At 38.1% G+C, this 23,230-nt stretch overlaps 5 protein-coding genes, 1 long non-coding RNA gene and 1 other non-coding gene across 8 annotated transcripts; 2 read left to right on the forward strand and 5 right to left on the reverse strand.

Moving 5' to 3' along the window:
* The first annotated feature begins 674 nt into the window (after positions 1-674).
* Trnaa-cgc (transfer RNA alanine (anticodon CGC)) lies at positions 675-746 on the forward strand. The gene has a single exon. It is a non-coding gene; the product is annotated as a tRNA-Ala (tRNA).
* Positions 747-3,739: 2,993 nt separating this feature from the next.
* On the reverse strand, positions 3,740-4,765 carry LOC143428319 (uncharacterized). Of its 2 annotated transcripts, none has more exons than XR_013102408.1 (3): positions 4,285-4,377; positions 4,070-4,178; positions 3,740-3,863 (listed from the first exon to the last, which is right to left on the reverse strand). It is a non-coding gene; the product is annotated as an uncharacterized LOC143428319 (long non-coding RNA). The 2 variants fall into 2 exon arrangements; XR_013102409.1 differs by lacking the exon at positions 3,740-3,863 and adding an exon at positions 4,670-4,765 and having other exon boundaries at positions 4,285-4,485.
* A 4,219-nt stretch (positions 4,766-8,984) lies between these two features.
* On the reverse strand, positions 8,985-12,257 carry Vps51 (vacuolar protein sorting 51). The gene is made up of 10 exons (XM_076903636.1): positions 12,096-12,257; positions 11,890-12,024; positions 11,585-11,806; positions 10,924-11,519; positions 10,634-10,847; positions 10,328-10,552; positions 9,919-10,253; positions 9,682-9,859; positions 9,348-9,460; positions 8,985-9,287 (listed from the first exon to the last, which is right to left on the reverse strand). Exons 1-10 carry the CDS (start codon positions 12,183-12,185, stop codon positions 9,179-9,181), a joined length of 2,217 nt encoding a protein of 738 aa, XP_076759751.1. The 5' UTR covers positions 12,186-12,257; the 3' UTR covers positions 8,985-9,178.
* Positions 12,233-14,694, forward strand: LOC143428618 (uncharacterized). Its single transcript, XM_076903638.1, has one exon. The coding sequence runs from the start codon at positions 12,718-12,720 to the stop codon at positions 14,641-14,643; it is 1,926 nt and encodes a 641-aa protein (XP_076759753.1). The 5' UTR covers positions 12,233-12,717; the 3' UTR covers positions 14,644-14,694.
* A 121-nt stretch (positions 14,695-14,815) lies between these two features.
* On the reverse strand, positions 14,816-15,750 carry LOC143428620 (uncharacterized). Its single transcript, XM_076903640.1, has 2 exons — positions 15,553-15,750; positions 14,816-15,479 (listed from the first exon to the last, which is right to left on the reverse strand). Exons 1-2 carry the CDS (start codon positions 15,689-15,691, stop codon positions 15,298-15,300), a joined length of 321 nt encoding a protein of 106 aa, XP_076759755.1. The 5' UTR covers positions 15,692-15,750; the 3' UTR covers positions 14,816-15,297.
* A 143-nt stretch (positions 15,751-15,893) lies between these two features.
* Vps24 (vacuolar protein sorting 24) lies at positions 15,894-17,253 on the reverse strand. The gene is made up of 4 exons (XM_076903639.1): positions 17,099-17,253; positions 16,980-17,040; positions 16,520-16,914; positions 15,894-16,450 (listed from the first exon to the last, which is right to left on the reverse strand). Exons 1-4 carry the CDS (start codon positions 17,141-17,143, stop codon positions 16,283-16,285), a joined length of 669 nt encoding a protein of 222 aa, XP_076759754.1. The 5' UTR covers positions 17,144-17,253; the 3' UTR covers positions 15,894-16,282.
* Positions 17,254-17,608: 355 nt separating this feature from the next.
* On the reverse strand, positions 17,609-22,761 carry LOC143428241 (uncharacterized). The gene is made up of 3 exons (XM_076902965.1): positions 22,649-22,761; positions 19,903-21,752; positions 17,609-19,824 (listed from the first exon to the last, which is right to left on the reverse strand). Exons 1-3 carry the CDS (start codon positions 22,759-22,761, stop codon positions 17,609-17,611), a joined length of 4,179 nt encoding a protein of 1,392 aa, XP_076759080.1.
* Between the last annotated feature and the right edge of the window lie 469 nt (positions 22,762-23,230).

A 23,230-nucleotide genomic window follows, 5' to 3' on the forward strand; every position in this document is an offset into this window, starting at 1 on the left:
AGCGACTAAAGCGCCAAACTATAACGCGCAAGTTTCAATGTTCGCATCCAGTTGGTTTTTTCATATCCATCCCTTTTTCTTGTACGAATCTTGGTAAACGTATTATACCTCTGTCTGCTATCATTCAAGTTTAATTTACGATTGTTGTTGTTTCAAATTTCCTCATGAATAAGATATAAAATAGAATAATTTGGTTTAAAGGCTTTTTGCGAATGAGATCGACCATGTATCATATGGGTAGAAGATTTTTAACCCTTATAAAGAAGAGATTCGTCTCCTTCGCTTTTAACCCATTCTGATTTAACTGCACCGCAATTCAAATGGTTCATTTATTGTCAATTAGACTGGCGCAATAATTGATTCAAGTATTAAAAGAAGTAATATTCCTTTACATTGACTTATTTTCTAAATAACGTCTATATAGTTATTACTACATAATCATTAATGTTATAAATATAAAAATTAATAGTTTACATATCTTTTTCATTAAATTGCATTTATACTTTCGGAGTTTTAAAATTGATTTAGAAGAGCGTAAGAAATTACTCAGGATTTTTTTAATGTAAAATGCGTAAGGTTTCTTTAATAATAAATGTTAGAATAAATATAATTTTATTATTTAAAAACAGGAATTATGCAATATTTATTTTACATAAAATACGAAGTATTCAACAGGGGGTGTAACTCAGTGGTAGAGTGTCTGCTTCGCATGCTGAAAGTCCTGGGTTCAAATCCCAGCTCCTCCAATTAAATCAATTTTTTGTTTTTCTTTTCTTTTATTATTGAAAATAATTATAATACAAGTACATGTAAATGTATACAAAGTATCGCTTTGTACAGTGAAATGTCGACGTCAACTTTAGCTAAGAAGTTTGTGTCCATGATTCGACAGGTAGATGTGCGTCCCGACCCATTGATAAGCACTTGAGCAGCAGGAGATATGGTAATTTCTAACCCAACCTAATCACTCCTGCGGCACTAGTACTTAGGAACAGGACAGGAGGATTTAGCATCCAATAGATCGCCGCCTTTCCATTGCTGTGACTTTCCACACTTGTCATAGAAATCCCTCGATGACAAAGTGATACTGCATCCCTGCAAAATGAACTTAATTTTAACGCAAAACAATCCCCAAAAGAATATTAAAAATTAAAAGGTTAAAAAGGAGTTGTATGCATCGATTAACAGACGATTAAGCAGATTGAAAAAATTAGTCTGACGTACCTACGTTCCGCTATAATTTAGTGCCAGATTAGATAATCGGTAGAAGAATACAGTAGCCCGCAGGCATTGCGTAATACATTCACGCTATAACTATTTTACAAAACGAATAGAAGTCTTAAGTCAATTAAGTTAGCTTATTTATGAGGTAGATATACTCTCATCTTTGCAACATTTTCTCCGTGTGATTATTTAATCTGTTAATACTTCCTTTCCTTCTGATTAGCAATAAAAAGTGAATTGAAAAAAAATAACTCATCATGCACGTTTATTGTCTGTAGAAGTGATGATGGAGTTATTACAAAGCGGTACCGATAGTAAGATACACGTCATAATTATTAGTCCGGACGTGGTACCGTACACTATACTATCGTACACACTATAATGATGCGATGACACACAGTGGTACTCATTGAAGCGACCTCGAGCAATCATTAAAGTCGCCCACTATCGCAGCCTCTTTGTTCTTTCTTCCTCTGTTCCTCTCCTCGAGAAATTTTAAGCTTTACACACGCATAAAACGTTCGCTCCGCATTGAAACCTGTTGCTTCTGTCTCGAAAATTTCAATGCCTAGGCACAGTTGGTACATCGTACGCCGCTTATTCTACTGGAGACGCATCCGTGTACATTAAGAACGTTTCTGAGAACATCCTAGTACTGCATAAGCGTTATTGACAGTTTCGATTAACACGTCCTTGTTACGATTGAAACATCGTGACTATTATATTTTGTCCATATATTTTCTGGTTAGTTAGATTCTAGAGATACAGATCTTGGCCACTTTGGATTGTAGATACCCTTAACGATGCCGAATACGCCGATAGATGGGATGTCCCGTTTCTAGAGACAAACGAAGATCTATTGAAGCAAAATAAAGCGAAGAATTGGACGTCCAGGAATATATTATATCGTGCACGGAAATGCGTGCGTCCACGATAAAGAGAGGGAGACTACAATCGAATCTTTGATTTCTTCTCTCGCGTTCCTGCTTAACGCTTCTCGTTTCATCAAACATCGTATTCATCGTTTGCATGCGTGGTATGAGTTGAGGCCAGTGAACATGATTTTTTCCGAACAGACTTCTTCGAAACTTCTAACAGAGATTCACGCTAATCGAAACTTAGAAAAACGATTTCATAGCACAGTAGGTCGTTTTGTCTCTATGAATTATTTTATACTTGTAAAGGTGTGACTAAACGAGTACGCGCTAAGTTTACTTGAGAACCGAGGTGTTGTTAAAAATGCAAAGCTGCTATACACAAAAGGGGATTATTAGATGTGACGGCTGTTACAGATTCAGCTGGACGCGTAGCCGTCTTCTGCCATGCGCTTTGCACACACGCAACGTGCGTGCGTCCTACACATTTAGAGGATCGTTTTTTCGACTTAGTCGTTCGAGTCGTCGGCTCGAATGCGTTAAATGAGAAAGCATGCTATGGGAGAAAGAACTTGGACGGCCAGAATGAGACAAAAAGGAAATCGAGCGAAGATAGTGTAATATAATGCGGCTATGCAAAAATGGTCAGAGATACGTGGAGCAAGGCAAGAAAGAGATCGCGAACAACAGAGCGGATAACAGAAAAAAGGAAAGAGCGAAGAAGCGGAGGAGAGTTCCATCAATTAACGTTAATTTCTGTTAATGTCTGCTCTCGCTGGGTGTTCGTGAAATAGCTCATCAACTTATTAGGCTACGATGCGCAAATTGTGGGTGGATGACATAGAACGAAGAAGGCAAAGAGAGAATTCCGAGAAGCAAAAGGGGAAATGTGCTTCAGACGACAAAAACGCGATACTTTACGTTCGGAACGATACTTAAGAAAAATCGACCACCGCTGCGGGTGTGGACGCGGGTCTCGATAAAAATTCACGGAATCTCGAGAACCGAGTAGCTTCTGTTCCGGCCCCACGACCGAAAGTGTTCTATTTTAAGATCAACGAGTTTTGGATCAACATCATTGTAATTTACGATTTTTGCGCGGTTACAATTGCTCGATATACAAATATTGCGTCATTCTTGAACGGGACAAAGAGGCTGCGTAACAGAGAGCACTAGGAAAAAGCCAACGAAAATATAGTCCGATCAAAACGAGCAGAACCTACGTTTGAAGGTTTGCTCTGGTCGATATTTCGATTCTAGGGTCTCGACAAATTTCATCGAGTTGTATTCTCTCGTGTTCTATATTATCGTTCGAGTGGGGTCAAGAAGTCGCGAAGATAAAGCCGTGGCGAGCACGCAATGCGTGGCATTACATTTTCAGAATAACAAAATGTCGTCTCCAATTACAACGCTTCCTTCCGCGGCAATCTGTTAGGCACCCAAGTCGTCGTGCCTCGAATATACCTTTTCGCGGCTCGTCTCGTCTCTCATCGTTCCCGTGATTGACACACGGAGTATCGTGCAGGTTTTCTCTTTTTTCTCCACGTTTCTTCTCGAGACCTCTATACGTTTTATCAAGTGTCAGGTTAAAACGATAGTTTGCGGGGTTATTATACGTGCGGTCACATGTGATCTCATTTCTTGGCTGTTTTGTAAGCTGAGTATGTGGAAAACATTCTTCGGTCTGGCAAAGTTTTTCCAATTCACGGATAAAGAAGGAGAATGGGCGAAGGAACATCGTGCATCCGTTAAGATTTTCAGCATCTGTTAAGGAATCGAAAGAAGATAAGCCGATCAGTTAATTATCTGGATGTATTTTTTTTTTCGTTTGAGATTAGCAAGCAGTTCTACCGGAATGTTATATTAATGACGGAGTGCTTATCTGAGATGACTTTAGTGGCTAGGAGTTAATCTTGTTTGCGTGGTCGTCAACGTATTTACGATGAAAATAAGAATAAAGTTTCTCTTACGTATATGTATCTAATGCATACAAGCAATCGCATCCGAATGACGCTGGACGACTGTCTACGCAACCACGAAAGCTTTTATGAAACATAGCGATGTTTTCTTCGTCTAAAGCTGTAAATATATAATAAATTACAAATCAGTGACTTGTGTTTATTTCTAATAGTAAGGATAAAAGTTACCGGACTTTGATTTCAGGACAAAAACATATATATATTACTTGACTCTGTGCAACATTTAAGGAAATTGTTGGACTTGACTGAACAATTGGAGGAAATCTCATGACCTTTAACTTATTCGTCACTAATGGATACGATATATGCTTCCGCACTTATTACTGTAATAATTTTACGTCGAAGTCACTCATTAGGACTGTTGTTCGTTTTGATCTTCGAGTGACAGAAATATCGTCGAAACGTTTCTGTAACACCACACTATCATTTCGTACAGATTCCAAAGAGAGTAACAAACTATTAGACGTTCGATAGATTAATAAAGAAAAAAAATTGGTGACAAGAGAAGTGCACGGTAATCACAAGAAACATGACCCCAAAGGATTGAAATACGAATCGTCACTAAGAATGAATGAGTTTTATCGTATGTACCGGAACGTGTAACGAAAAATGCATTCCGTTTCAAGTTTATTCACGTGTTTCTCTTGCGCCCTCGCACAATTCTTTCCTGCTAATTCCTTGAGAATTTTGCTAACAAGAATCTTGCTTAACAAGAGATCCCTTTGAAATCGACAAAACTGAGGTTCGTCCAACTTGATCGTACGATTTCGAACATTCGAAAAAGTCCGTTGCTACGACAGGAAAGTTAAATAAGAGAACGCGATCTAAAACACTAAACGATCGCAGGAGTGGGAACCGTCGCGAATTGTTCGCAGCTACCGTTCATCTTTCTCCTATGCGATTCATTTGTTTCACGAGAGTTTTGAGGGAATCTTGTTTGAACAGAATAAAAACACGCGCACGACACACGCGTCACGACTGCAGACTGACGACTGAGCGATAAACTGTTCTTGATTGGCTTAATATAGTCGGACGAGCGCTGTAATTGGCCGCTCCTTGCCGCGCGGGAAATGATTGGTCAATTTAATCCTAGAAGCACGGTGCATTAAGCATTCAACCAGCGTTCAGTACCTATTAACGGTTCGCAAGAGAGGCACTGCCACTGCCACCGCCACCGCCATCGTTTTCTGCGCTGTGTGATGGTACACCCAGTCACGGTGGTGGTGTATGGTTCTTTCTTTATCGTCTTCTGCATACTATGGTCTCTCCGAACCTCTCATCGTCTAACCTCGTCTTTCTCTATTTCTTTTTTTTCTCTCTTGCCATCGTTCCAAATCAATTTACCAATTGAAATCAGTGCCGGACAGTGAAGAATCGCGTCACTGAATGGTCGGCCAACCGACGGGCAATATGAGTCCTCCCCTGTGCCTGCCTTCCACCGCTTGTTATCAAACCATTCACCGGCTGACCAAATCCTTATTGCCTTGCCTTGGCGCACGATTTGAATCGCGCGGCTGACGACAACCGTCCGCTAGATTCTCTCTATGACAGTGTCTTTCAACCTGTACTTGCTCCAACTATCGAGATTCCATTCGAAATGCTAATACACCGCGGAAATCCATGCATAACCAACATTTCCATATAGAACAACAAAATGCTCGACAATGAAATTCGATAGAAAGAATACTTGTTTTAGGATCAAGATAGTCTATTTCTATTTCTATACGGTTTATCTCTTAATTTATATATCCATTTAATGGTTCGAAAGAACTACGTGCGTCAAGAAGCATTGTATGACGTATCATACAGTTATTTATCCTATAATGAACATAATAATGTTTAGAGATATAAAATAACAGTGGTACATCAAAAATATATGTCAGAGTACAGCGTACAATTTATTTTCCATCTATTTTTTTAAAATCAGACTATTACACAGTTTGAAAATGGTCTTGATTTGATGCACGCGGTATTAGTTGAGAATCGCGGGCTTGGGTAATGAGGCAGCCGCGTCGTTGATTGGCCGAGAGATTTCCTTCCGATTCAGTAGTTCATTTTTCGAGAGAGTGAGATTTCGCGCGTGACAATTCGTTTTCCCGATATATTTTACTTTCGTAAGCGAGACAATGTGAGTTTACGCGTACAATTAATCGTTTAAAGTCGTAGTTACGATTCGTTTAACAATTGTGTGGTGTGAAAACGAGTCCCATGGATTATATGCAGAGGACAATGGATTTGAAATTGCAAGGAATGCCGCCAAGGACTCCTCGGGGAAGCTGGCCATCTTTGAACATCAGTTTAACGTACCGTGAGTACAATAACGCTACAACTTATTACCTGCGATTATCTTTTACGAAATCAAACTTCGCTCCCAATCGTAACGTGAATGCAGTGCAGTTATTGCATATCTGTCTGAGAAGTAATCGTGTCGAGGTGAATTTCTAGATCATCACCTACGGCACTACTACTTAACAGACAGATTAGCAAATTGAACTGGCCTGGCAGCTTTTCTCCGGTTCTTCTGTTCCCGACAATTGCCTGCTGACTGCGCTACACGAAATGTAGGCCCAAATATATACACCGGTTTGGGACTAAAGTTCAAAGTTTCCGTTGTCGTTCTCTCGGACGATTTTTCTTATCGCATGACGTGTTAATTTTCCACCAAGTTTACCCTCGATCTTCGAAACCGAGGGGACGCGTTTCGTTTCTAGAGGAAAATTCGTCCGATGGTCGATGGGACCGATCATTTTATCGATGCAGTTCCGTGTATCACGAGACACCTGCCGAGAAGATAGCTTAATTTGCGAGCGTAGCAACGGGCATATCACTTTCCACGCCCATTATTACGGTCACAAATCGAAATATCTTCGTTGGTAGCCATCTATTTTTGCCACGCCTAAAAGGGAAAAAGCTAAATTATTTAGAATAGGTATAATATCAGTTGAAGTAATTAGTTGTCCCGTGAGTCATCCACGTTAAATGTTTTTTTTCGGTTGTTTACCGAGCGTATCGCTCCAAAGTACGATCTTCGTCGACAAACATCGAAGATTAGAAATCGTATCGTTAGTCGAGCAAATAATAATTGGTCGAAGGACCGTGAGTAGGTCCGTCCGTGCAAATTGACGAAGAATGACGGTAGCCGTATATAGAGTTTAATGGAGGAAAAGGACAGCTCGCTGATTAATGCGTGCACGCGGTGTGCCCCTATGCCACCGAATGCGCTCCTGAACGACCGTCAGCTTGCACTTCGAAATAGTTTGGTCATTTTGTGATAATCGTCGCCCCTGCGTGGATAGATCCACGCACGATTTTCTCATGCGGGTCCATTTTACTGATTTAAACCAACCTACGTACCACGCAACGCACCTTTTTATTAGGACACAATCCCTGTTACGTGGCCTTTTCTTCCGTCGATGCCGATCTATTGTGCATCGATTAGGCCAACCTCGAGTCTCCTGTGATTTAAATAAAACATGAATCAGTTTAGTGGCTCTTCTCGTGGTTCGTCTTCGAAATTTATCCCCAGAGAATTGTTAACGAATATGGGAGTTATATATTATGTTTTTGCAAAAATTATCCATGTTAATTCCGTGTGAGCAATGATCGTTATTTTATTATTATTTTACTAGGGAAATATCGTAAACTCGTATTTCAAGTTATCGCATATGTTAATTAACCGGAACACGTTGGTATTTATAGATATTTTTTGATATTGAAAATACTCACCTTTATTTTATAACAGTATCTCGTTTTAGTTTGCACATTTTTTCGATGAGGTTTTTTTTTTTTGATTACGAGCAGATACCACAATTATATGTAATTTCGTTTCTCCAATATCTGTATGGCCACAGTTTACGCTGCAATGATCGTGCCATCAGTAATACACTTCGTAACGAATAGAAGATACACGTGTACAGGTGTTTCCTGAGATCACGTGTGCCACATATGCCTCGGCAACGATGTCGCTTTTTTGCTCACAAAAGAACGTACGATTCGTTCATCTTAGAACGATGTAGAACCTCCGAATTTCACGTTTGATTCGTCAAACGCGAATCAAGGGTGGATGCTGAGGACATTCCCAATTAATAAGTATCCAGAAAAACGGGTTTAACCACCGCGAACATTGAAGCAAGCTTGAATTTGAAATTATCACGTTGGTTTCCCAAGGTGATATCCAATTCGAGACCAGTCTGGGAGTAAAATACCGTGAAATTTTCCCTGGATTTCCAGGGAAAATTCATGATTGAACGAGGGAATGGTCCCGGCCGAGTAATTTAGAAGAGTTTATTAAATTAGGTAGAATGCTGTGCGTAGGCCTACGCCGGATACTCGGAGAATGAATCTCATCCAGCGAGAGGAAGTTCGAATTAACTCGAGCCACTGCCAAGGGGGTACAGGCAGAACCCCGTATACTATAAGCTCTTGTCCCATTTATTCTTTGCACATTTGTGCGTCGCATACACGAGAATCGTCGACGGGGAAAAACGTAGTTTCGATGGCGATTATGTCGGCAAAAATACTCGTTCAAATCTGAGTAGACACCGGACCCATTAAACGATGATTAAAAAAAGGGGAAAAAAAGTAACGAAAAGGAGATAAGGGGATCAATGAAATTTACGTGATAATAAAGTTCAAAAGTGCAGAATGTAGCAGAGAATTAAGACTTATTAGAATCATTTGACCCTGCTTCTTATAGAGTAGTAAGACTTTGATGAGTTTATTTTATCTCGGTTTGGTGGGGAGGGTAAATGGAAAGAGAAGATCGTATCGTCAAATCGATGGAGAAGGAAAGACAGAAATGTATGGCATGTATCGTGTTACTTGAATTGTAGTACTTTGACACGATCAGGCCCAGTAGTATTCGATCTGCGTGGGCGGTCATATGAAACGAATAAAAGGATGTAGGTAATGATGGTGTAAAATTTATTCGTGGAATGTACAATGTTAATGATAAAATTTACAAACATGTACATAATAATATTGTACATTGTAAATCATGATAACAGTTATTATATTTTACAAATAATAATACAGTACAGTACTTTAGAAAAGACTGTACAACACACCGGCAGATAAAAAGACATTATCACAGTTTACAATTTATCCTCTTTCACAAATAATATCGACAACGCTAGGTTCCATTAAAACTGGTTCTAAACATCTATGTACAGCACTTCCAAGTATCTCGTCCAGTAGGAAATGAACCACGCTAAAAGCAGATTGTCACACGACATTATATTTGCACAAATTAGTAATATATTAAACTCACTTTTCATCTGAGACAAATCTCCACAGATAGAGTTGCAAATAATGAGTGTCCACTTGAATTTGTTGGAGTCCGTATTTACTGAACGTTCGTAATCTGACACACTCGAGAAAAGTCTGTAAACAAAAAAATAATTCCTATCGTAAGTTTTGGACGAAATATTGATCCTTGATACACTTCGCAAAATGTATTGCGTAGTAGTATATGGTATACGCAATGCGAGAGAACGAGGTATCTTCGCGATGCAAAGTGGATAATGGCAGTGCTATTTTATCATTGTTACTGCCGGACAGCACCTGTTTCTATCGCGGTAGTGTGCCTGCTAAAAGTACTTTACCTTTAAACTTATCTTAATGATTCCCGTTAGAATGGAAGCTTTATTGAATTGAACTGATGAGAAAATTTCAATACGCTCTGAAAATAGCTTGTGGATATTCGTCACCAATGATGAGTCCATGTGATTAGGCGTATATGATGACCAGCTTGATCTATAATGATGCCTCGACACGCTAACGCTGAGAAGAAGCAGATTATTTAGTAGAGTATTCTACTCGCTGTTCCGAAAGTATTTTACCTATGGGTTTTTCTGCTACTATCGCTGCTTCTATCGACTTGTCCATCAGAATCGTCGTATAATGCAGCGACTTGGGTATCGATTAACGTTACATCTTCTACGACCCTCTTCATAACAGCTCTAACTGTCCTTGGTTCGATTGTATGTAACCAGTCCCTCGTCTCGACGGATTTCCTTAGCATTTGCGAGACTGCTAAGCCTTGAATGCGAACGTAATGGTTCAATAAATTTTGTGCTACTTCTTGGAACTTGTCGCATATCTCTGATTCAGTTGTAATTACATTGGCAGATGATGTGTACTGTTCAATATTGAACAAATCATCGGTAGTAGTGAGCTGTAATTCAATAATGAACAAGTGATTGGTTATAGTTCTATCTTTTAAAATTACTTTGAGATTATTCATCTTACCAAGTACTTGACATTAGTTTCTTTGTATTCAATGCACATTTTACTTGATAAAAGTAAGAGTGTAGGTGGGAATTTTGGAGTATCAGATCCGGTACAAAATCCACTTGCAATGGCCATTAAATGATGCAAAAAGCCAACTACCAGACCTTCCCTAACTTCGTCCACACAGAAATTTTGGAGGAATTGCGTTTTTAAACTAAACGACAGATCCGGTTGTAAGAATACCTAACATTGCATAATTTTAAATTGATTACCATCAGGTACATCACTATAATTTTAAAAGAATAATAAGGATACAGAACAAACCAGTAAATCCTGCAAAACTCCTTTAACTTTTTCAATAGTAGGGATTATAAGCAATGTCTGAAGTTCAGCCAAACTACCATCGCCTTCTTGAGAAACTTTAGCTGCTAATATTTGTCTCACTTTAAGAAGTGTTTCATTTAAATGGGATTTTAAACTATCTAAATGATTGCGACATTGTTTTCTACCAGCATTAATGACAATATCGGTGCCGGTCCTGTTAGATAAAAATAGATGTTATAACGTGCATTTTATTTTTCGTTTATTGCGTAATAAACGTGCTATTATTTTACCTTGCGAAATCTGTTTCTTTGCACAACATATTCATAGCTTGTAGTCTTCCATGGAATTTGTCTAACGCTTTCACTAAAACAGCTGTGTCCGCTACATTCTCCACTCTTTTTCCAATTAGATCGAAATATTTCTTCATGTTTTTCATGACAAAATTATTCAAACGTGTAATGGCTTTTGTATCAAAATCATCGGCGAATTCGTTATCCTCCGATAGTGGTCGATTTACGAACATATCATTATATGACGCAACAATCAAGAATAAATCGCTAAGAAATCCCGAGCTAGCCACATCTACAAATTCTATAATATCATTCTCATACATATCCTTTAGGACATCTAACTGTTCGGTTAGTCTGCCATCTGCATGTGTTAAAAATTCAGCACACAGAGAATCGGCTGGTTCTTTCAGCTGTAGCAAAAGGTCTACATTTTCGGCTAAGGATTTAGTTGATGCATCTCTTCTGTGAAACTGCATTCTTAATCTTGACTTAAGTTCTTCTACAATATCTTCGCAATCTTTTTGTATTCCTTGAAAGGATGGCATATTACCATACTGATTTAATACACGTTGTGCATGAATGTAATCTTGTACTGCCTAAAAGAAATGAAGAATTCCACATACAGACCTATACATAAAAATTGAGGAAACCACATACAGACCTGTACATAATTCTCTTCATTCATTTTGTCTTTCAAATTCCCAGGCAATTTGAAAAGAAACTGTAGCTTCCTTAATAGTGCATGTACGGAAGATAATTTTGCAATTTGTTGTCTTGTACCCTGCAATGTCGATGAAATTTGTTCTGAAAATGAAGTAATGCTGTCCATATTTTTTGCCAGCAAATCCATACTATCTTCCATTTCTTTGAAATCAGTTTTCATCTGAAGAATGTATGAGAGTATGTTATATATAAATTAAGAGGTTAACTAAATAATACACTTGTGGAAGCTGTGAATAAATTTACCTTCCTGATGGTATCTGTAGCAGATATAAATTTATTATAGTTTTCGTATACTAGGGTTTGCATATCCGAATGTAATATTTGGGTGTTTTTTATAATTTCTGCTTCATGGTCCATAATTTGTTTCAGTGTGCATTCCTGTATAGAAAGAAATTATTTCGTTTTCAAATAAATACAGGAAACAATAAAAAATTAGAAAATATACTTACTTTTAATAGTTTTTGAAAATACATATCAGGGTTAAAGTGCTGCCCATTAATATCGTATGGATTATTAGAATTTTCTGCCATTTTATCCATATTTTTTATTATAAAAGGGGTACTTTGACAGTCAGACTTTCTGTTAGGTTAGTTCGTATACTGCCAAATTATAGATACTGTACTATCTTACATAAGGTTAGGTGAAAGACGCTGTAGCAAGCAACATAACCTCTTGTACAACTTATGAAAAGCGCAACAAGTGCAGTAACACGCAAAGAAAGTGAATTTTTAATATTTATTTATAAGTAAGAAGCATTTGGAAGTAAATTTTAAACATCCAAAAAGTTTCAGTATTACTGTACTTTGTGGAAATCTTTGAAGCTTAAGGTACATGTAGAATCAAACAATAATGAAGGGGCTATTGGATTTTATTATAGAGTTTTATTGTTCGCATATCATAAAATTGTATCGTATACAAAAAGACTATGAAAAAATAATTTAACTTTAAATCTAATGGGAAATGTGCCAGCTGCCATAATCAAAATGCTTTCTTACTTAACATTTTTCATGAAGCTGTGACAAGATGAGGTTGTTTATTTGACAAGTACAGCGATAAAGGATAATTTCAAAAATGCCACATCCGTGTGTTGTATGCGGTCGTTCGCGTATGAATCCAAGTAATAAAGAAGAGGAATATATGTTTTTTGGATTTCCCGTGAACGATGAAGCTCGTTGTCGGAAGTGGTTGGAATTTTGTTGCCGCGAAGACTTGTATAAACTTACAAAAAAGCAGCTACTTCAACGGATGGTTTGCTCGAAGCATTTCGAGAAAAAGGACTTTCTAAACGAATATCTCGACAGATTGAACTGTAACGCAGTACCTTCGATTTACGATCCTAAACAAAGTTTATACAACATAACCTGTGTACTGTGTGGGCGATTTCGTCGAGATCCATCAGGTTTAGGATACGATGGTGTAACTTTTCATCACTTTCCTGGTGAAGAATTCCGGTGTCTGAAATGGCTCGATTTTGTTGGCGTTGATTCATACTACAGATTGACTAGAAAAGAGATCCTGTTTTGTTACATTTGTTCAAAACATTTTGACCGTTCCCAATTTATGTCTGGTTATAAAAGCAGACTGGTAGACAATGCTATTCCTAATATCAGAAATCCTGATCTGTTAGATGGATCTGAGCAATATATTATGGAATTAGCATCCGAATCCAAATATAATTCTCCAGAGAAATCTAAAAAATTAGAACCTCTGCCGCCTATTGTTCTAGAAAGTCAAGCGTGTGCTGCTTGTGGTAGATTAAGGTCTGATCCAAGAAATAAACTAGAAAGATACAAGTTCCATCCTTTTCCTGCATATGAGATTGGTAGATGTTTAAGATGGTGTCAATTTCTGGGTAGAGAGGACTTGTTAAAAATGTCTCCAAATCAAATAAGGAAATTAGTACTTTGTTCCAAACATTTTCAAACAGGACAGAGTTTTCATAAAATAGGACCATGCGATGCAGTTCCAACTATAAAAGATGTATCGGAACTAAACTCTGTTGAATCAATAGAAACTATTGAAGATGAGCAAGACATAATAGACGATGCTAATTGTACTAATGTAGCAAAGGGTATTAAAAAACAAGGTTTATCAAGACCTTTAGTATCTAGTAAAAAACCAAAGGTAGATAATAAGCCTACACCTCTTGCAAAAAAACGTGGAAAATCTAGGAGGCCAACTCTTATCAACATTCCAAGGCCAGATCCTAATAACATTGAAAACCGTGTGGTAAGGAAATTGCCGCTTCCTCCTACTTCCAATTGGGAAATCCAATTTGCCGATCAACTTCAGCCTATGACTATAGCAAACCATATTACATCAAATATCAACATTCAAGATAACATAAAGAAAGTAATTTTACCATTTGCTGGTGACATATCAAACTTGGGTGCACCTATCCCAGTGCATAGTTTGTCCAGCATCCCACCGGGTCTGTTAATTAAGATAGATCTTCCAGAGCAAGAACAACAAAAGCAAGTAAAAACTGCTAAAAAGCAGACTAGAACAAAAATCGTCCATGCTCCTACTACTTCCAATGAAATTAATCAAAGACAGCAAGTGTGGATGAAGAATGGTCAAACACTGTTTACATTACCAGTTGTACAGCAAGATAAACAAGAAGCAGATAGGAATATAGTCCAGTTTTTTTCTGGTTCTCTAGAAGGCACAGAAGACAGAATAACAACAGAAGAGTTAGAAGTACATGAAGAAGTTATTTTGCCACATACACTAGAGGTATTAGATGAGGAAGCAGATAATGTAAAGGAAGAACAGTTCTATCAGGACTTTGAAGAAGTAGAATGTTTATCACCTAAACAACAAAAATCTATGAAACGTAAAAAAGTTTCAGGAACAATGAGAAGAACAATTTTTCCTATTAAAAGTGAAGTGAAATATTTTTTGCGTAAATTGGCACCTCACATGCATAGACTCCCTAGGAAAGCCAGAGCACAAATAAAACTTTCAATTGTTAATATGGTAATTGATCACTTGTAAATTTGCTAATATAAGAATAAATGATGGTATTTTTAAGAGTATATAATTAAATATATATACTTCAAATTCTTGTGCACATTGCAACTACCTATATATACTAAAAGAGACCAGATATATATACTCTTTAACCAATGATAATTAAGATATATTATTTTTATTATATATTTATAATACACAATGGTGATAGGCATGATAATAATAGGCTAAAAAGAACTATACATTTTGTAGAGTACAAATAATACTTGTAGTAAATTCTTTTACCACATTCTCATGTCATTTGTTTTTATTGCTGTTGAGATATACATCTTTAAATCGGAGAGATATCGTATTGTTGCAAAAATTTATAAAAATATTACAATATCCACTTTGGAAATTGATGAAGATATAATTAATGTTATATCTCAAATTATTAACAGGAAGTTAAGGAGGAATATAATTTTAGCACATAATTTATGTGATTTACATGTCTGTATTTATATGTATATGCATATGTACAGTGTATATACATATATACATGTACATTTTCTTGTGCAATAAAACTTTTTCAAACAGTAATAAAGTATAAGATGAAAATAATTTAAGTATTTTGTTATAAATGTATTTATCATAAATATTGATTATGCATTACGATCAGAATAATAAGATTAGACAAATTTATAGCTTAAATATAAATTTTAGTGGAATTAGACTTGGTACAGTAGGTATCCATATTTTGTCTACATTGCAAGCATTAATATGAAATTGTTCTCGAGGGTAAAGAAGTAATGGTTTTGAAACATCTTCAGTTAATTTCAAGTTGTTTCTTATCCACAAAACTTTTGCTGAAGCAATTGGTTCTAAGACAGATCAGCAAAGTTAAAGTAGTGTTTAATTTTATTGTGTAAGGAACTAATTCGTACCATTGCTTACCTACATTCATTTTGCTCAATAAATAATGTTCAGTGCCAATATTATAAGACGTAAATTTATTTACTATCTTCTGATAGTCTGTACACCTGCATAAAATGCTAAGTGGATGTTCTACACAATTATCAAATTTTGGAGACATAATTTCTTATGTAATATAATCCTGTGATTTAGTGTAAATAAGTATCAAAATACTGAAGTTAAAAACGTCTGAACTAAGTAACTAAGGCTTTCGTGTATGCATCTGTCAGTGATATATACATCTACATATATATATATCTACATTACTCCTATTAAGTAACTATATGCAAATAACAGGTATAAACAGGAAATGCAGAAAACAATAACAGTCAAAATCATTCTTTATGTATAATACATATCATTGTAATTAAATTAAGTAATGTATGTTTCAACTTAATTGTACTTAAGAAGCCAGCTTCTCTATATTTAGGTGTAGATAAAATATAGTGGTATTCTTACAAGTTACGTACAGATTATAAGAGCTGGATATGAAAGCTACATAGATAAAATTAAAACATTTGTTTTTTGTTTATAATACTTAATTTTCTTTTTGGTTATTTGATATAAAAGCATTAATTAATAGTATGAAGTGGTATTGCAATATGTTAGGCATTCATTCCACTGTATTTGTACATCATATATGTATATGTGTGCTCAGTAAGGACAAAGCTGATTCTAAATTCAATGCAGATGATTTATGTACATGTTGCACCTAACTACGAAGACTTTGTAGTCTCATCTTCATTTCTTCAAGTTCCTTATCATCTACTTCTTCGCCTTCTTCTTCAGCAGATGTAGACGCTACAATAGTAGACCCTGGTGTTTCTGTAACAACTGCAGGCGCTGTTCCCAATTGGCCTGCTGTGACTTCCCATAAAATCTGTGAAGGAAATAGATTGTTTCATTGGTATACCTTTAATGGTTTTAAATGTCTACTCAGATATCTTACTTTGTCTACTTCCTCATCCGCTTCATCTTCTACTTCTTCAGAGTCTTCCATAGATCCCATAGTTTCATCTAACATTTCTTCAATAATACCAGCTTTCATCATTTCTTTTGATAATTCCCTCATTGTTGCTGCTACTTCAGGCACTTTTACTAGCGATTGCATCGCTTGCATTACCTCTGTAGATTTTGAGACTGAACCAGCAACTCTAATTGTTGCCAACTGATTTTTCATTTGTAACGAAACAGAATTCATGTGTGCTTTCGACGTGTAAAGCTTATTGCAAGTTTTTCGTGCACGTATTATCTCTCTTGCTAGAATCTTACAGACGTCCTTGTCACCTTTTTTTGCTGCTTCTTTCAGAGAACGTTTTATTTTCTCTTCTTCTCGTTGAATTGCTGTACATAAATGTTATCAGTTGCTTTATTATTTATCCTACAAAATACTAGTTGTTGTAGCTTACCTCTAACCTGTCTATCCAACTGAGAGCCCTCTTTCCTTAATTTGTGTGTCCATTCTTGAACCTGAAATACGATTCCGTATAAACATCGAACAGATATTAATGCTCATTTCGATTCTAACCATGTCTTTCGGGTTCTTTTCCGGAGATTTGCCAAACAAGCCCATTTTCTCGCTATGTTGACAGAAATTCGTACCTGCCAAACATAACCAAACTACCTGCCATTGATTGGTGTCACAACCTACATAACAGAGTTAACTATAGCATTACGTCATGAAATATGAATCACCTATCTTTTTGCGCGATACGAAAGATTAAGAGATGACGATGGTATAAAAATACGTAAAAAAAAATAAGGTTTAGCACGATAATAGAACTTCGATATCATTATTTTAAAGATTTTCAAGTTATTTCAAATAGGAAATCGATGTTTAAAGTATAGTTGAGGATGGTTTTGTTCGAATCTTAATATTTCTTCTTTTTATAAACAGCTTTTATTTTATTTTATCTTTATACAGGTAAATTAGAAAAAATAATACAATAGCGTACAAAAATGTATTAAAATATAGCTAAGTAAATTATTAAAAAAAAAAGTGCTATTTTTGAAACGTTTATACATAATAAAATATTATTCATTTTTTAGTGGTTGTACTTAAGATCATATCTCTTAACCAGTTCAACACATTTTTTATTATTTCTACCCGCTCGTTCACGTTTTCATTGATGTTACGTTGATATCGATATCTTTCAAGTCTTCTTTCCTTTTCTGTACGATGCTCGTAACTTGTTGCATCACCGCCCTCGTATGGATTATTGTTTATTCTCCTGTCTTTTGCAATAGTTATTTCTGGTTTACCGTTTTCCGAAACCGCGTGGACAGACAATAAATTACGGAGATTGACGTCGACATTGGTTTCTTTTTTATTTCGCCCATCAATCTTTCCCCTCGCGTCGAAATTCCACGGAGTTTGCACTTTCTCCAAGTTCAGAGACAGATTGTATCTTCTCGCGAAAGTTTCCACGGGCATTGAGGAAATCTGTATGCTGTCGTCAGCTAAATCGTATCTCCTTTTCTCGTTCGGCAAAATTGATTTCTTCGACTCGCGGTTGGAAATACTTTGCCTCTTGTTCCTTTCGATTGTCTTATCAGCATTTTTCGTCCCCAAACTTCTTTTTACCGTCCGAACAACATTACCTTTCAGAGGTACGCAACAAGGGCATTCCTTGTTTAATAGGTGTTCACAGACTTTTCTGGAAATCGATAAAGCGTACGATCCATCGTTCAATTTTCGTATCTCTAGAGGTAGCTTTACACCGTCGCCAATGTAAAATAGCTCGGAATCTCGAAGGCTTAGCACATCGTCCGTCTTATTCTCATTTTCCACAGTGATCTTCCCCAAATACGTTAAGTCCTGCACGGAAGAAATGCCATTCGAATAGAGTTCTGTAGTCGATCTCGCATGTTCCATCCCTACCAATTTTTCTGCACTTTCAGCTTCATCTCCGTCTATACCATCAGCATTTTCTGTAGGATCTATTGTTGGAGAGCTATGTTCTACCGAGGCATTATCCTCCATTTCTGTAGCCCAAGATTTATCATGGTTTCTTGCAGTGGCAGCAACGTTTGGCCAAGTCTTAGCAGAGGCAGAGTTATATTCTGGTAATTTTTGAATTTCTTCCACGTTCAAAGTAGTTGATTCGTATGCATCCATTTCGACGTCTTTCGTAGCTTCCGATGTTTCGTTTTCTTCTTGAATTTGCACATCATTCTGATTCGTCTCCATAATTGGAACAACAGTATTTTCGTTTAAATATTCGGAGGATTCAGAATCTTTCATTGCTCCTACCAAACCCGTATCCGAGGACTTCAAAGTAGTCGATACGGTTCCTTCTAAAGTCCCCGACTCGCTTCCTTTCTTATCGTCCAAGCCTGCCTCGCTTCTGGCGATGTCCAAAAGTTTATTCATATCGATATCCGAGACATCAAAATTAGTGGTGGACTCAAGTAGACTTTCCGTCGTTACAGCTTCATCGTTTTCTGCCTCCATAATGCTCAATTCGTTGTTCAATGTGCTCTGAATTATCGCATCATCGAAAGCTTCGCCGTTAATTCCGTTCTCTGGCTTGAAGGTTCCTCGAATACTTTGAACGATCATGTTCTGAACAGTAGGGTTTCTGGCTGCTTGTAGACTGATAGCTGGGTCACGTAGAATGCTCTTAACTGTGGCTTGCAATCTCTCCAGATCGGTTGGAACACGGTTCTCTTCGGCTGACGACGGCTCCAGCGTGACCACATGCGTCATCCACTTACCATCCTTGAATTGACGTTCTTCGACAGCCATGGGGGGTAGTTCTGTCTTGGAGATAGGCGCTGCAGACATTATATTACGTAAATTATTTCTGATGACATTGGTGGCCCAGGCATCCTCGAACCTCTTCCTAGTAATTCCAGTTGCCCTCGCCAGGAAGTCCTTCACCTTCTCCAGAATCGTATGCTCTATCGGCGGCATGGACAAAATACCTTTCAAGTTTGGAATTTCCACGATCTCCGCCAGTAAATCTTCACCCTTCGAGACGCCCACAATTTCCTCGTTCGCGTTGTCATTCGCCTCGCTCGAGTCATCATCCGCGGCGAAGTTATTAATTACCGTTTTTATCGACTTCTGGAGCAGCGTGTTGTCGCAGAACGGCAAGCTCTGGTTCGACGGGTCCTTTATCCCTTCGGCATCATCGATTGTGGACGATTTCAGTGTCGGCTCGACGGAAGATGGGACGTCGTCCTCATTTTCCGTCTGAATTCCCGTTACGCGTTCAGCCCCGACTCTCTCATTGTCCGTATTTATGAAATCTTCGGCAATTGTCGTGTAATCGTTCACCAAGTCGACGGGATATATTGTCTCGTCCGTCATAGAATCGCTAACTGGACTTCTTTCTTCGCCCTCCTCGCCGTCGATTTTTTCCCCGGTCTCATCAGATTCGAAATTTTCTCTCTCGTAATCGCTCTCTAATGGACCGGCATTATCCTCCGTTTCCGGCGATTCAATCGCGTAATCTTCTGCAGAAAATTCGCCGTTCGATTGACCATCTTTATCATCGATCCCTGGTACACCAGATTCATCTGGCCAGGCCGAATTCTCAAGAATAAATACTGTTGTTTCTTCTATGGGAATGGCTTCTTTGAACTCGTAATCGCCCTCGACTTCTCGCGTATCCCCCATATTGGATTCGAAGGTCTGATTCGAATCGTTATCTGCAGATCCTTCTTGATTCGGATACGGATTGCTTTTTCCTACCACAGCGTCCTCTTCATCCTCGTTTCCCTGGTCAGAGTCATTCGCGTCGTCCAAATTTTTCGTTTCCGTATGCAACTCAACTTCTTCAGGTTCTATCGAATTTTCTGCAGGGACGTTCGATTGACTCTGCGAGTTGAAGCCAGAATCCTGATCCTCCTTCGTATCCGTATTCATAGGAACAGTCACGTGAAAATCGTCATAACTGGTTGATACCTCGTGCTCAGTTTCGTCGGTGTAAGCTTTGGACGTGGTTATAAATTCCTGGACATCGGAGTAGTCCACGGTTCCGCTGTCCGTCGTCTCATATTCATTCGTATCCTCATTATCAAAGTCTGTAGACGATCTGGCATCTGTATTCGGATTAGTAGCCTGTACGTTAGGAACTTCTGCGGAAGTAGACTGCAAATTATTAGCGAAAGTGCCAGGACCTTCTTCGTCGTTACTCGGTGCGTCTTCTTTCGTAAACGTTCTCGAAGTCGTTGCAGGAATTGTTTTTTGAAGAGTCGAAGGTTGAGTCAGACTCTTGCCAATCATATTGTTTGGAGGACACGGACCTTGCCCAACGGGTTGTTGATTCTTATTAAAATTACGTTGTTGGTCAATCGGTGCTCGTTGCCCAACGATCGAATCGGGTCTATTGCCGAGCGAATTGGACGGAATGTCGATTTTCGTCGGGATTTCTTTTCCGTCTATGTTTGGGGCCACAGAAAGTGGAGGATCCGCGTGATAGACGTACGGGATGTAAGGTACTGTTTCTCTTTGTGGAAAAGTAGGGTACATATTGTTGGGCAGATAATTGGGTGCATAGTGAGAATTCTCAGGCTGCAATGGAGGTAATTTGTCAGATAAAATTGGTCGACGTGGAAGTTTCCCATGGACTGGATTTGGACCTTGCTTCCTGTTAATAGGTATCCTCTTATTATCGAGCTTCCTGTTCGGCTTACTTTTTGTCGGAGTCAGTGATTGTGGCTTCGGGACCATGTTTCGATCAGCCTTATGTTTAGAGGATGGATTATTCTTTTCTCTGCAGTAGCAAACGAAATTATCGTCGTCGATTATACTCGTCTTCGGTGAAAAGTTCTTGCGAGTAGCGCCAACTTTCGGATGTCCGGGTCTTAGTTGATCTCGAAGCGAATTAATGAGATCTTCGTCGAGGAACGTAGCATTTCTTGCTCTTTCCATGGGCGATAACACTTTTCTTATTACTGGTTTAGCTGCTGGTTTCTTTGTGGAACCGTGGCGAACCTTGTGCCTTTGGCCAAGAATATATTCGGGTTGTTCTCCATTACTGTTGGCGTTCTCCGTATTTTTCGTTTTTAAGATGGTTCCAGCTGTCTTACATCGTTTTGTTTTCTGGCTGTTACGTTTCGCGTCTTCCTCTTCCTCGGTTGGTGGTACAAAAATTACTAAACTTCTTTTGGCGCTGAGTTTCGAGTCAGATTTATCGTGAATTACCGGGAGATTCGGTAAAGTAGTATTATCGCTGAAAAAGAAAGAAAACGTAGAGTCATTTTTAAATATAAAACAAGATAATACTTTAGATATCATATAAAATAACAAGAACGTGCAAAATGGTAACTAAATAATACGAAAAAGAACAATTTCAATGCAGAAAGTATTTCTAAAATCACTAAATAATTATATATACATATACATAATTCGAATATTCGATATATACATATGTTAATATATATTAAATATATTTTTCTATCGTTGCAGGTGTGGTGGATTTATTCGCGGGTGCTCGGTATTATTCGGCAGTCGGAAGGTGACCAGGGTCGAGATGGAGGCTGGTCCCGCGACGCTTCCGGTAAGTAAGCCACCATAAATATGTCTTAAAAGAGACGCGGGAATAAATATGCCTCGAAAATTCTCCTGGTACGTGACGATATTTCCCGATTCGTTCCGCGGATTCATAGATACGGGCGTGAATTACGGGTCGGATTCGAGGGTTCCATGCGAATTCGGAATTTTATCTGGGCAAGGGGGTCGACGAAATGTAATTTAAGCGTCGCTGACGCTAACAGTTGCACCACCGCCCCGTAGCTCCGGTGTCTAACATACTTTCGCATCTGCAATCTGGCACGTAATCCGGAATTCGTCCAAGGAGTAGCTCGTTTGAAAAATCGAAAGAATGTTCCGATGTACTCGGTGGAAAGCTAGATAAATGGTACGGGGATAAGGAGAATTTATGGGGCAGTGGCGGGTCGTTGTAGCGTGGGGTGCTGAAATATATTCTAGAGAGAATTTGTTGAATTATCTTTGGCGTTCGCGTAAATATCATAGTCGTAGATTCACCGACAGCCGTGTATACGTACGCGTGTGGATAGACACGATAAGGTCACGCGTTGTACGTCGAACGTAAAGGTGAAAAATTACCTGTTGATGGTAGAGCTTTCGATTGCTTGACTTTCTTCGTATCGGATGCTTCTCGAACACGTTGTTGTTAAGACCGTGAAAAATATGGAACACTTAAATATCGAATAATACATGACGATCACGAAAATTGCACGTGGCGACCAGGGGATCGTGGAATGTCCGACATTTAACAATATACGTTCGAAGCGAACCGTACCGAAATCGATGAATAACTGTACGAGCTGTCGTTCGATGTATATATGTATTCGTCAATATTGCATTCATGTTTTCATGTTTTTTAATTACGAAATTTCTTGCGTCAGGTATATCCTCTGTCGCAATGTACACAGGTTACGCTGTTATTGTATTTTACGATATATGGAACATCAATAAAGGACGCTAGCTGAAAGAAGATTCCACAACTGTATGCAGCCACTGTTTATTATGTTTTCACTGTTCTTCTACACAGATATATCGCGTACATTGTGTATTAAAATAATTCTTGGCAAATTTTCCGATATCTCTAATGGTTTACGATAAAGATGCAAATGAATGGCGCTTTTGGATGCCAGTGGGGAAACGATTTCCACGTTACTTTAAATC

The sequence above is a fragment of the Xylocopa sonorina genome, chromosome 10 (assembly GCF_050948175.1).
Source record: "Xylocopa sonorina isolate GNS202 chromosome 10, iyXylSono1_principal, whole genome shotgun sequence".
NCBI lineage: Eukaryota > Metazoa > Arthropoda > Insecta > Hymenoptera > Apidae > Xylocopa > Xylocopa sonorina.